Source organism: Vulpes lagopus, chromosome X (assembly GCF_018345385.1).
Source record: "Vulpes lagopus strain Blue_001 chromosome X, ASM1834538v1, whole genome shotgun sequence".
In the NCBI taxonomy this organism is placed as follows: Eukaryota; Metazoa; Chordata; class Mammalia; order Carnivora; family Canidae; genus Vulpes; species Vulpes lagopus.
The window spans coordinates 94,724,304-94,738,701 of record NC_054848.1 but is presented as its reverse complement, the minus strand read 5'-3'; the positions used below and the strand labels follow the sequence as shown (position 1 = coordinate 94,738,701).

At 38.9% G+C, this 14,398-nt stretch overlaps 1 protein-coding gene across 6 annotated transcripts in view; it reads right to left on the bottom strand.

Annotated features, from left to right (window-relative positions):
- Nucleotides 1-14,398, bottom strand: part of GRIA3 (glutamate ionotropic receptor AMPA type subunit 3) — a 281,171-nt gene that overhangs the window by 146,943 nt on the left and 119,830 nt on the right. For all 6 annotated transcript variants that reach the window (XR_005985642.1, XM_041740749.1, XM_041740750.1 and 3 more), the window contains exon 5: nucleotides 2,754-2,941. Coding sequence is in view for 5 of the 6 variants with exons in the window: in XM_041740749.1 (XP_041596683.1) it covers nucleotides 2,754-2,941 (188 nt within the window). In the remaining variant the exon portion in view is untranslated. The remainder of the gene's footprint in view (nucleotides 1-2,753; nucleotides 2,942-14,398) is intronic.

Genomic DNA, 14,398 nt, shown 5'->3' with positions numbered 1-14,398 from the left:
GAGTCTCTCATGGTTTGTCTCTCTCTCTCTCTCTCTAATTTTTCCCACTCAGTTTGGATAGGGCATCTTTTATAAGAACTTGATACTGATTGAACTATAAATGTCATCATTCTAACCAGGATCTGTATAGTGAATTAGGATAAGTTTGTCAAAAGAATAGTTAGGAACCAATGAGAGAGTGATATCTCTGTATGTTAGCATTCAATTCATTAAAAAATGTTTCCTCTAAAGAAACATCATGTTGAATCTGTGGTTTAATTTAAATAATTTGTTTAGTGAGAAATCTATTTTTACATAAAAAATAAATGATGACAAATTCATGATACCATCAGAATAGGTTTGAGCAGAGAGCCACCATCTTAAACCTTTGAGAAAAGTGTGCTTTAATATATTTTAATATATTTTAATAAGTATCATGTGGCTGCAGGTACTTTTTTGCCCCTCGATGGAAGCATAGTAAAATCACAGTGGAACTTACTGCAATGTGCTTGATTAATATTCATTCATTCATCTGTCCATTCATCCACCCATCCATCCAACACTATGTGCCAGGTACTCTATTGGACACTGAAGATATAACTATGAACAAAACAAACGTGGCCCCTACTTCATAGTACCTATGGCCTAGGAGAGATTCCTTAAATAGCAGAGCAAACAATCATGAGTTGATAGTTCTATAACAATTCTTTGAAAGGGGGAAAAAGAATAAGTGAAATGAACTCTTTAGCCTTACCTGGATGTTGCTAAAACTTTTTTTTGAACAATGTTCCCTGAAAAATTGTATAGAAAGCATTTTGAGGGATATTGTGAATGGACATATAGAAGAAAGGAAGATAGAATGTGATACATGAAAAGAGAATGGGTTTTTAAAATAATGTTAGTTTAGATTTCCTGAGAGGGTTTGGTAATAATGAGGTTTTTTTCTTTTTCTTTTTTAAAGATTTTATTTATTAATTGGAGACACAGAGAGAAGCAGAGACACAGGCAGAGGGAGAAGCAGGCTCCATGCAGGGAGCCCCACATGGGACTTGACCCTGGGTCTCTAGGATCAGGCCCTGGGCTGAAGGCGGCGCTAAACCACTGAGCCACCCAGGCTGCCCGAGTATTTTTTTTTTTTTTCTATAGCAGTTTATGTTTCTTGGAGCAATTATACCAATCATGTAAAACAGAGCAAATTTTATTTTCCCCATTATGCAGATAAGAAAACTGAGGCATAGATATTTTAATTGCCCAAGATCTCATAGCTACATAAAATTCAGAGCTCTACCCACTGCACTTTCTATTACATCATGCTGAAAAATCCCAGACTCCGGTGTAAGACCCTAAAAAACCCAGAAGATTTAACAGAATTTGAGATATTCAAGAAGCCAAAGTTCCTGACACAAAAGAAGGAAAACAAAGTGCAACAAGGAGGATGTTCTTGTGCTTTAGGCTATTAAGTAGGTCACCCACTAAAAGGCTATTTTGGTATAAAATTTTAGAGGGCATGTAGTACATACACCAGCATCACTGACCTGATTCTTCACTTTCAAGATCTAAGAAAATCAAAGGCTTTTTTTTTTTTAAAGAAGGGAGGGGTGGATCATTTGGGCAGCTCAAGAGAATGTTAGTTGGGAAATCTGATTTAGTCAGGCTATGCTCTAGATTTCATGTGAGATGTGATTCACTAGAGGTGATGCCATCCTCAGGAAGGGGACGGCTTTGTGTCTCCACAATGCAGGGTCAGCGATTTCTCTCTTCCTTCCTCTCTTTCTTTCTCCCTCTCTCCCTTTCCCTCTCTTTCCCCTCTCTCCTCCTCTTCCCTTCCCTACTTTTTTTTTGCTTTCTCTTCTTATGGGGGCATATCTGACAAATTGTTAATATTTAATTTGCTATAAAAGAGCTCTCCTAGGCAATGGCTGCTCACTATAATTTCAATCTCTGAAGCTGTTTTGGCCTTTAGGTACACTGGGATCGCATTAGAATGGAAATGTTTCCCCTACAGTTTTGTTTATGGCAGCAGAGGCACTTTGTTATTAACTGGAAAATTGAGACTTCTAAGGAAAATAATAAACTTTCACCACATTTCAATTTGACTCTTTACTCCAAATAGAGTATCCATCTGGCTTAGGGTGAAACATTTCTTCTAATATTTTTTAGTCTTAGATTTAAGTATCTGAGTTTAGTAATGAATACCTTTTGGTCCACTGAATTATATTTTCCCCCACTTTAATTCCTTTTCAATTTGTTCACATTTTAAAAACCATAAACATTTTTTTCATATGCCATCTTACTTACAAAAGGGTCTAAGTTACATGTACACATTCTCTCTGTCTCTCTCTCTGGAACTGGTGGGATGTTTTTTGCCTTGACACTCTGCAACTACACCCTGAAACAAAACCCTTCCCTTCTGCCCTGCCTAATCCCTTGTCTGTTTCCTACTGGGAGGAAGTTATGGAAAAGGAAGGGGATTACTTTGAAGCAGTCAGCGATCTATGAAAAGGAGGTGTAGAAGAGTGTGTTTATCTGATAGGTAGCATTAAATTGCAGACACTTCCAGATTAATCATAGTATGCAATTTTCAACAGCTTACATTTTCTTTTCTTTTTTTTTTTTTCTGCAGCCACTGAGGAGGAAAAAAGATTAGAGAGACTATCAAACACTGTTGGCCCATCTAGTCTATTGGCTAACTTAATTTATTAGCACATATGGGAGCTGCCTGTGGTTGATGATTTAACGTGTTGGCTGGGGGGTGGCATAAATCTCAAACATACCTGTTCCAAAATTGTGTTAATCCTTTCAACTTCACAGTCAATCAGGTATCGCTTTTCCTGCCTCCTGTCCATTTCTTCAATGATGCGCCGGAATTCTTGGACGTCCTTTATGTTTCCCACGGACCTGGCTGTCACTTGCCAGTTGTTTTGCACTGCTGCTTCCATAATCGCTTGGAGAATGGAAAATCCTGAAAGAAGGAAGAACAGCGATGATGTTTTTCTTTTTAAACTCTTCCTCTAGGTATTAAAGGTTCTGCTTCATTTTTGTTACAGTCCATTGGGTCCTTTTGAATCAATCTTATCCACTGTGGAAAGCAGGCTTACTCATGACCCCAGTCTTAACCATCCAGATAGTCGGCAACACTATCTTGCTTTATTTTTTTAATATTTTATTTATTTATTTGGGTCAAGGGAGGGGGGCAGAAGCAGACTCCTCGCTGAACAGAGCCCAATGCAAGTCTCTATCCCAGGATCCTGGGACCATGACCTGAGCTGAAGGCAGATGCTTAACCAACTGAGCCACCCAGCATCCTCCATCTTGCTTTAAGGAAAGATTCTACAACTTGTAGGCACCAGGTTGGTCATTTATCAAGACTACACTTAAGTAATCACAGCTGAATTATAGTACCTAACTGTTTTGATTGACATGCATTATCAAAACACCTATGGAATGAAAGCCAAAGTTTTTTCCTTGTTTCTGGCCTCAGTGTTTCCTGTTGCAGTTCATGTCTTTCATCTTCCACTAAACATTCTTCAGAACAAGACATAGCTTCAGTAGAGATAGAACCTTATAACATGGCTGATTCTTACATGGATGTCACTATCCAACAAGATAAATTATATTTCCTAAGAAAAATAACTAAGAAAACCTGACACAAAATAACTAGGAAAACTTGAAAAAGACAGCCTATAACAAAGATATCATGCTGGTGCTTTGATCCCAACATTATGAAAATGTTCAATCATGTTAAGTCTTCCTGAGTTTTTCCCCTTTCTTAATTAAATTTACCAGGGATCCTTCATTCCTTTTTAGTCATTTTACATCTGACAACTATTAACTACTAACACCCTATGCTGAATGGGAAAGACAATAAAGATGTGATGCTTGAGTTCTGGATAACCCTTTTGGAGGTAGGGTTTGAGAAGATGGGAAGAACAGTGTATCTTAAAGTATGAGCCACAAAATAGCACAGCGTTTTTGTGTATTGGTCTTTTAGAGTACTTACATCTCTAATATTATATCTATATTTTTGCTTCTGGTAGGAATCCATAATCTGAGTATAATCTCATCAAGTACAGACATCATTTTATTGGGATATGGTCAAAAGCAGCTCTCTTCTTCCCATAAATTTGAATTGTTTTCCATTTATATTTAGGCAATAACGAATGGAGATGGGTAATGGGAGTGATTTGCAAAGCCAGAATGATCTGTGGGATGACCATTTGGTCACTGGAGCAATAGAGGATGGAGGAAAATCATGGTGCCCTTTGAACACATTCCAGGGCCCATCCTATAGTGTAAGCAAGCTATGGTTGGGAATCTTCGTCATTGCACCATAGAAAATGGTATTGACATTTGGAGAGCACGCTTCAGGGAGATGGCAGCAGTGACTCAGCCGGTCATTATCACTCCTTTGTGTGCTGGGTGTATGCAGGAAGAAGATCACAAATGAGACCCAAGCACTTGGTAATTTCCAAATGAGCAATTTCAGCACAGGAGCTCAAAATTACAGATCAGAGTAAATTACCATTGCTTTAAATGTTAATTCTTACTCTTTTTAAACCAACCACGCATATTTATTTCTCAGATTTACATTTTCGTGTGGGTTTTCTGTGTTCTCTGTGCTTCAGTGGGAGTTGAGGGTACACGGTGGGGCCAAAGCATGGGATTAAGAAATAAACAGGAAGAAGGAGATTAAAGTATTTGAAAATCTTTCTTAAGCAGTGTACAATAAGGTCTCATTATTTTGAATCCTCCTAATTAAGAATTTATGAAATTCAGCAAGGCCTAGGTTGAATTTTACTTCTATACTATCTATGAAGGAAGTATTGGCTGAATAATAATGGAAAGGAAATGACATCAGGGAGTCTCTGATATGTTTAAACTTTTTAAAAGACCCTTTAGCAAAAGACAAGTATTTTTGTGTATTGAGTCAAAAATCTACATTCTTATCATTTCTATTTGTTAGTCCTATTCCACCACTTAGGGTGACCCAGACAAGTTTAATCCCTTTACCATGTGACAGTCCATATTTTTTAATGACAGGTAACATATCTCCTCTTATTTTTCTTTTCTTCAGACTAAATATGTCCCAATCCTACAACAGTTACTTTTATGACATAGTGATAGTTTCCCATACCGTTCTGTATCTCCCTTATGGATATTTTATCAATGTTTTATTGACCCAGATAAATCAGATGTGATCTGACCGGTATGGATGACAATGGGATTTTTGCCTCCTTTGATATGGGCTATTATTTTGGCAGCCTAGGATTGCTAATATTTTTAAATCGCCACATTATTTTGTTAACTGACACCGAGCTTGGATTCGACTAAAGCATGTTGGTTCTCTCCATAAAAACTTTGCTACATAAAGACTCACCATCCATGTATCAATATTCATTCCATTCCAACCTGCTTTTGTCTCCCTTTCTTTAATCCCTCACCTCATACCAGTCTGTACCTCTCCCCTATTTTTACATTCGCTCAAACCTGGAAGATGGTTTTGCACATTTATCCAGTACTCTCATTGTTACCTGCTCAAGGCAACTATATCTGCATGTCTCTTTTTCTGCTACATATAGACCTTTGTGGATACTCTCCTCCCTCCTGAAGCTTCCATAACTGACTTGTCATTCATTTCTCTAGAGATGAGTAGACTTAAATGCAAGGGAAGTCAGTTACAAGCAGTAAAGTAGCCGATTGGCAGCACTGTATGACAGGTGTTCAAAAAATCCAAATGAAACTTGATAAAAAGTTATAATCCAGACACTTGGAATGCTAAGCTGCTGTTAAAAAGATGGCCCAATCTCTATATGATAAAAGAAAGGACTTCTGCAATATATTTTTATGTAGAAAAAAGCTGCAACTAGCACTTATACTATGTAATTTTATTTTTGTAAAGAAAAACCTCACAAAGAATGCAAAGGAATTGGCGTAGTTATCTCTGAGGTATAGGATTACCAAGAACATCCATTGCACACAACTTATTTATGTAATGTTTGACTATTTTACAAGAAGCAGGTATTATTTTCTGTAAGTACAAAAACAATAAAGATTTAAAAATATGACTTATGCTGTCCTCTCAGAGCATAAGCTCTTCAAAGACACGGATGACAGATGAGTGCAGCTCTGCATGCTGCCTACTGCCACAAATAAGAGGCCTTTTAACAAACATTGATTTTGTAGATCTTTTTATACTTTTGTTCTTTGAATCATGTGAATGTCTTATCTACTAAAAAATTAAATAGAGAAATCCACTGATTTTTTTAATGAGCTGGAGTCTGGGGCCTCCTGGGCTATGAGCCTTGCTCATATTTTCTAAGCAAGTCAGAACGGTGGCTTCATCCTGCAGTATCTTTTACCAAGCAGAATTTCCCTGGGTCTGCCTGAACGTGTGGCTGTGTACTTGAGAGCCCTGGGGGCAATGATCACTTCAATTTAGTACATATCCATGAGTAATCCCCTCCAAAAGGTTTTATTTGTTTTTGTACCTAATTTATTATAGTTTGACTGTTGCCTGTTGCAGCTTCCCAAAGAGAGTAAATATGACTTGAGGGTGAAAAAAAAAAAAAGAAAAGTTTGTCACTGGAGGCAGAGCAAAAGCAGGCGTTGGTGCTTGTAGGAGGTGAGGTACTTAACAAAGCCTTGGCTTTGTAAAAATAAGCCTGCTGTTTTAGCAGCTTCAGAATTGTCCTCCGCTCTGTGTGAGCTTTAGCATGCCCAACTTTGCAATACTGAAAGCTACTTTGTTTGAGCAGCAAATTCTCTCATCTTGATTCCAGACCACTGTTGCTGTTCACCTTCTTTTCTTCCTCATTTTAAAGACTGGGAGTTACCACATAGGTAACTGGGTGAACGCTGGATTGTCATCTGCATTCAAACCAGATAATGTAGAAGCACGACAGTATAGGGATGGCAAGGTGACCATGGATGAGGAACTGGGCCCCAGCTATGACCAATCCAATCCTACTGGACTGGTCTTTGGGCTACTCTTGCTAAACAAGGAAGCCATTGTAGGAAAAGCTAGTGTGGGATGCTGTGCTATACCATTAGATGTCCTTTTAGCACCAAAGGGCTTTTTCCTTCAGCTTCTGGGAAGGTTGTTGGCTGAAGAAAGCTGCCTAGCTTCAAGTCATGCTCCCTTCCCAGAGCAGCCTGCATCCAGTGACTGCTTAGTACAGGGTACAAAGGCACAACCCCTTTACCCCAGAAGGGGTAACTCTAAAGGGCCATCTCAACCTCAGAGCTCCCTGATGGGTAGGCAGAGACCTTGTTAAGACAGCATCACAGCCCAGCTCCTCCTTCTTTCTGCCCAAACCCGCTCCTTCTTTTTCTCCCTTGAGTGTTGGTAGTGAAGATACTCCCCAGTAAACTTTAGCATGCTGATCTCTATCTCAGAAGCTGCTCCCAGAGAATTTAATCTGCGACTGTTGGGTTGACCTCATGACAGGGATGGCAGCAGATACAAAAATATCTCAAATCTACAATTGTCAAAATAATTTTCACAGGGGGAGAGAAGGTCAGGATTTCGTTCACTATACAAATGAAATGAAAAACTGCTCCATGCTGAACAAATTTAGTATTTGATCTAAAAACAGAATGATAAACTTGCCCATCTTCTGTCCCATTCTCTCAGCATTCTGTCCTTTTCCAGGTGCCAGTGTAAGAATGGCTTGTGGCTTAATGTGTTACCCCCTCCAGCTAACACAGTTGCATCTTGGCAGTGTCCTTCACGCAAGCCAGTTTGGAAGGAAAGGAAAAGGAATGTTGAGCATTGTTTTAGGGTCTGCCAATCTCATGAGGTCTTTCACATGTTGGCTCTGAAAGTTGGTGATGTGCTTTATGATCTTTAGGCGATGCATTTAACAAATGAACAGCTGGTGGCTGTTTTTCTCAGAGGCCAGTGGAGTGTGGGGTCACTGTCCATCTTGCCTATGTTACTCAACCGAATTCAGCTGAAGGAAGCATTACTTTATTTTTCTGCATTTTTACTTACTTCTGTGGCTCTTGACTCTGGCTGCACATTATAAACACCTTGGAAGTTTTTAAAAATGGATGTCCCAGCCTCACCCTGGATGTGGGCTTTATTTTATTTTAAATTCCTTGGGTGATTCTCACGTACAACCAGGGTTGAGAACTGTTGACCTATTCTAATGGCTACCTAATACAAGGAGGTATGGGGAAGTAGGCTTGTTTGTTTGTTTCTTTCTTTTTAAGATTTTAGTCACTTATTTGAGAGAGAGAGAAGGAGAGAGAGATAAAGAGAGCAAGAGGGCAGAGGGAGAGGGACAAGTAGACTCCTTGCTGAGTGAGGAGCCCAATGTAGGGCTTAATCTCAGGAGAATAAGATCATGACCTGAGCTGAAATCAAGAGTTGGACACTTAACTGATGGAGCTATGGAAATAGGTTTCTTTCCTTCATGACTGGTGGAAAGGTTCTGGGTAAGAAAAGCATGATCCAAGAAGGGACCTATAACCTCCAGAAATAAGCAAAAGAGGTACAAAGGCAAGAAGAGAAGGCTCAGGCCAAGGTTATGAATCACTTCTTCCTGTGGTAGATAAGGAATCTGGGAACAATGAATATGTAGGAAGCAGACCCTAATGTATTCAAAACACTTTACAAATGTTTTTCCTCTTCTGAGATAGCATCTTTGTTTTTCTTTCTAAGTATAAAATTAATACATGCTCCTTTTGGACATCTGAAAAGACACAGAAAGAATAAAAAAATCAAATACAAGTATAGGTGACTCTGCTTCTCAAGGATAGCCACTGTTACCATTTGATATATTCTTCCATTTTATTTTATATAAATATATTGTGTTCTCCTTTTTTTCAGTAAAATGAATTGTACTATTTGTGTCCTATCTTTAAAAAGCTAACATTATATCTTGAGCACTGTTTTATGTTATTAAATGTTTTCAAACATGATTTTAATGGCTATATAGTATTCCAGCCCTTAAACATATTTATTTAGCCATTTCCCAATATGAAAATTTCAATTGTTCCTAATCTCTCCCTGTTATGAATAATGCTGGGATAACAACATTCATATAGCATCTCTAATTATTTCCATAGGAAATTATAATTATAATTTCCATATTCATACATATTGCCAAATTGCCCTCCAGAAAGGTTGTATCACTTTATGTCCCCATCAGCAGGTTACAAGAGTACTTGTCTCTCTGCCCCTTTGCTAGCATTGACTAATACATGTGCCCATTTGATAGGTGGATATAAAAAGATTCCCTTTCTTGTTAGCATTTCTTTGATTGTTAGTACTAAGTTAATGATTTTAAGAAATTTTTTGGAAGCCTGGGTGGCTCAGTGGTTGAGCGTCTGCCTTTGGCTCAGGGCTTGATCCTGGAGTGTCAGGATTGGGTCCCACATCAGGCTCCCTGCATAGAGCCTGCCTCTCCCTCTGCCTATGTCTCTGCCTCTCTCTCTCTCTATCTCTGTGTGTCTCATGAACAAATAAGGTCTTTAAAAAAAACTTTTAAAAAAAGAATATAAATTGTGTCCATGTTTATTCTTTATTTTGATAATTTCCTCTTTATTTCCATTGTTCAGATTTCTACTGTGATATTAATGGTGTTCTTTTAAAATTATTTTTATTTTTTCTAAAAAATATTTTTATCCTTATTATTATTTTTTTCCTTATTATTAAGTAGGCTTTATGCTCAACGTATGGCTTGAATTCACAACCCCGAGATCAAGAGTTGCATGCTCTACTGACTGAGCCAGCCAGGCACCCTGATGGCTTTCTTATTGATTCATAAGAGTCCTAATATATTAAAGATATTAAGTGTCTGTAATATATATCACATATATTTTAATTCAGTTTATTTGACATTTAATGTTGTCTGTGACATATTTTAATCAACAGAAGTTTAACATTTTATGAAATTAATATCCTTGTTCATCAAAAAATTATATGAGATGGAAGGAAGCAAATGAAAATTTCTCTTCTGCTCTTTCTTTTTTAAAGACTTTAATTTATTTATTCATGAGAGACACAGAGAGAGAGGCAGAGACGCAGGCAGAGGGAGAAGCAGGCTCCATGCAGGGAGCCGATGTGGGACTCCATCCCGGGACCCCGGGATCACGACCTGAGCCAAAGGCAGATGCTCAACTACTGAGCCATCCAGGTGTCCCTCTTCTGCTCTTACTCTAGTGCTCACCTGAGCTTTAAGCCCAAAACTTATGTGAACCACTCTCTTCATTTCGTACAACTTCTTTGGTCTTCATGGAATATCAGATTTTTCTTGTATATGGTGGCAAAGTAAGTGAATGGGAGAACTACATATGCAATATGAAGTTGGTTTCTGAGATACAAGTGAAGAGCAGAAAAACAGAGAAAAGAGAGAGATGAGAAGCCCAATTCAGCTATTTTGAATTATATTTTGTCATATCTAAGAAACCTGATACTCAAAAATCTGAACTCAAGCCCAAATACTTCAGGGTATGTTTATTCATATTACAAATGTACTTTTCTTTTTTAAAAGATATTTAATTATTTATTTTAGAGAGAGAGGGAGAGAAAGCATGAGTAGGGGTAGGGGCGAGGGGAGAGCGAGAGGGGAGTAGAAGAGAGAATCCTCAAGCAGGCTCCTCACTGTGTGCAGAGCAGGAGGGGGGGCTCTGTCTCATGACCCTGAGATAATGACCTGAGCTGAAATCAAGAGTCAGATGCTTAACTGACCGAGCCACTCAGGCGCGCCCCACAAATGTACTTTTCTTTAAAGAGAATTCATGGAAAGATTCCTATAGAACATCTGAATCCACGTTTTGTCATTTTGTTTTTGTTTGTTTTTGTTTGAACTTGATTTAAACACATTTGGTTTTCACCAAAATCGATATAGCGATTGTCTACATTTGAGATGCTAATGCAGAATCTCTTCTGTGTATGAGGAGCTCAAGATGGAAAGATCAAGAACCCCTCTGTGTTTGCATATGGATGCCAGCCTGTGGATTTTGTGGAACAGGATAAAAACAAATATTCACCCATGCCCGGCCCAATTTACCCTTAGTGAATTAAGATTTCCCTGAGGTCTTTCTTCCTCATAATTGTGTTTGTTTAAGTTTCCCTTTAATTAAGAGCTGACCCTTTGCAAATCTTCTCTTCCTTGCAGCTGCATTATTAGGATGGGACCTTAGCTAATTTGGGAGTCAGTGAACAGAAGGTGCCCCCCCCAACCCTGTGTCCCAGTTCTATGTCCTTTTCCTCTTTCCCAGTGCAAATCCTCCCTCCACACCAACCCCTTTACTCATACTAGACTGCCCATGACAGATTAAAGCTTAATTGTGACCCCTTCCATGAAGGATTTATGTTTTAAATTAGAATCAAAGCCTGAAAGTAAAGAGGCAAACTCTAATGGAGAAATGGACATAGTAAGCGCGAGGTATTGTTTGGCAGCCTGAGGTATTTCTGATACTCAAATATCCCACTCGAAGCGGCAACTACTGACTGACTACTTGTCGAGTTTAAAGTTGGTTCTGAAACTGGCAGTGCATATAATCCTGCTTTTTCATTTTTCTTTTTCATCCTATTCTTCATTATGAACTTTGTCCCTTGCTGGTGAATTACAAAGCTCTATTCTCATCATAAGCTGAGAAGGCATGCCCAAATAAATACATCAATGTTGTTGAGTGAAAGTAAACTTGGTTTGCATCGTCAGCTGAGAGGAAATTTAGAAGACCATCTGGAGTAGATTTGTTTAACATCCAGAAAAAAGCCTTCTGATCCTCAACCACACAAGGTCTGATATAAAAAATGATAATAAAGAAACAAAAGCAAAAATTAAAAAATGGGATTACATCAAACTAAAAAGCTTCTGCACAGTGAAAGAAACCATCATCAAAATGAAAAGGCAACTTACTGAATGTGAGAAGATTTTTGCAAATCATATATCCAATAAGGGATTAATATCCAAAATATATAAAGAACTCATACAACTTATCACCGATGAAATGAAACAATCCGATTAAAAAATGAGCAGAGAATCTGAATAGACATTTTTTCAAAGAATACAGATGGACAACAGGCACATGAAAAGATGTTCAGCATCAAATTTTTAGGGAAATGCAAATTGAAACCACAATAAGATATCACTTCAACTGGTTAGAAGGTTAGAATGGCTATTATCAAAAAGACAAAGGGCACCTGGGTGGCTCAGTTGGTTAAGTGTCTAACTCTTGATTTCAGTTTAGGTGGCGATCTCAGAGTTGTGAGATCAGACCCTGAGTTGGGCTCTGTGGTGGGCATGGAGTCTGCTTCAGAATTCTCTCCCTCTCTCTCTCTGCCCATCCCTCTGCTCAAGTTTCTCTCTTTCATTCTCTCTCTCTCTTTCTCCCTCAAATAAATAAGTGAAATCTTAAAAAAAAAGACACAAGCAACAAGTGTTGGAGAGGATGTAGAGGAAAAGGAACCCTCATACATTGTTGGTGGGAATGTAAATTGGTTCAGCCACTGTGAAAAACAGAATGGAAATTCCTCAAAAAATTAAAAATAGAAATACCATATGATCCAGTAATTCCACTTCTGGGTATTTATCTGAAAAACAGAAAAGCCTGATTCAAAAAGATACATGCACCCCTATGTTCACTGCAACATTATTTACGACAGCCAAGACATGGAAACAACCTAAATGTCCATTAATGGATGAATGGATTAAAAAGATATGGTATAGGGGTGCCTGGGTGGCTCAGTTAAGCATCTGCCTTCAGCTCGGGGTCCTGGGATCGAGCTCCAAGTTGGGCTCACTGCTCAGCAGGGAGTCTGCTTCTCCCTCACCCCTGCCCCTCCCCTCTGTTCATACTCTCTCTCTCAGATAAATAAAATCTTTTTAAAAAATATATGGTATATGGGATCCCTGGGTGGTGCAACGGTTTGGCGCCTGCCTTTGGCCCAGGGCGCGATCCTGGAGACCCAGGATCGAATCCCACATCAGGCTCCCGGTGCATGGAGCCTGCTTCTTCCTCAGCCTGTGTCTCTGCCTCTCTCTCTCTCTCTCTCTGTGACTATCATAAATAAAAAATATATATATATATGGTATATATGTGCACATATGTATATATGTATCTATATATCCATATATATGTATTCCATCATATATTCATATATATGATACAATATTACTCAACTATAAAAAAGAATGAAATCTTGTCACTGAAACAACATGGATGGACCTCGAAGGTCTTATGCTAAGTGTAAGAAGTCAGATTGAGAAAGATACTAATATATGGAATCTTAAAAAAAAAAAGTGAAGCAAGTGAACAAACAAAACAAAAACAATTTCAAAGACACAGAGAATAGATTGGTGGTTACCAGAGGGGAAGTGGGGGTGGAGCATGGACAAAAAAGAGCAAAAGGGGTCAGTTGTATGGTGATGGATGGTAACTAGACTTTTAGTTGTGATCACTTTGTAGTGCACACAGATACTGATGTTGTATATCTGAAACTTACATAATGCTATATTCCAGTTTTACCTCAATTTTTAAAAAAAGAACTAAAAAAATAGAAGGCAACTGCAATTTGGATTAAAGGGGATGGATACTACAATGCTTGAGCACAATTACTTCATGTTTCTGTTTGGTATCTAGGTAATTGTCCTGGGATACACTGCCTGCAATGCAAACTCACAGAGGGTCCAAGTCATCTCAAAGCTGTTCTGGGGACTGCTCTGCTCTTAAAAGATGTCATGTGATGATTGATTGTGCCCATTGATAGGTTTCTTATTTAACATTTCCTCACTTGGCTTTTAAACTCCTTGAAATCAGTAATTTCCAGTACTCATGTGACAATCTCTTAGCAAAGCAAGTAGTGAGTGGCCTGGGTGTTAGCAGGTACTTTATGGGCAGCTAGGGGAGAGCTGACTATAGGTGTCAACCAAATAATGCACTTGGCACCTCTGATTGTGTGGTGGTGGAAACGCTTTACACATGATTGAAAGGGGGCCCCACTTACAGGTTGAGGGAAGAAGTGCTGCCAATCAGCCACAGTTTATCTTCTCCCCAAGTTATTCCAAATAGAACCTAGTGGCCACAATTAAGATAATCCCTTACTCTGCCCTGATAATCCCTCCTCTGGCAGGGGAGGAACTTTGAGTGGGTTCCCAGAAGTGGGTGTATTTTGCATTAAGCATCCACATCCTGGGCTTCCCTTTGGACACAGTAGTTTATAGTTTACACTGTGGCCTGTGCCTATGGAGAAATAAGGTAGATTGACCGAGGTGGGACTTAAGCTCAGAAACTATGTTCCTGCATTCTATTAAGAAAAAGATTTCTGGGATCCCTGGGTGGCGCAGCAGTTTGGCGCCTGCCTTTGGCCCAGGGCGCGATCCTGGAGACCCGGGATCGAATCCCACATCGGGCTCCCGGTGCATGGAGCCTGCTTCTCCCTCTGCCTGTGTCTCTGCCTCTCTCT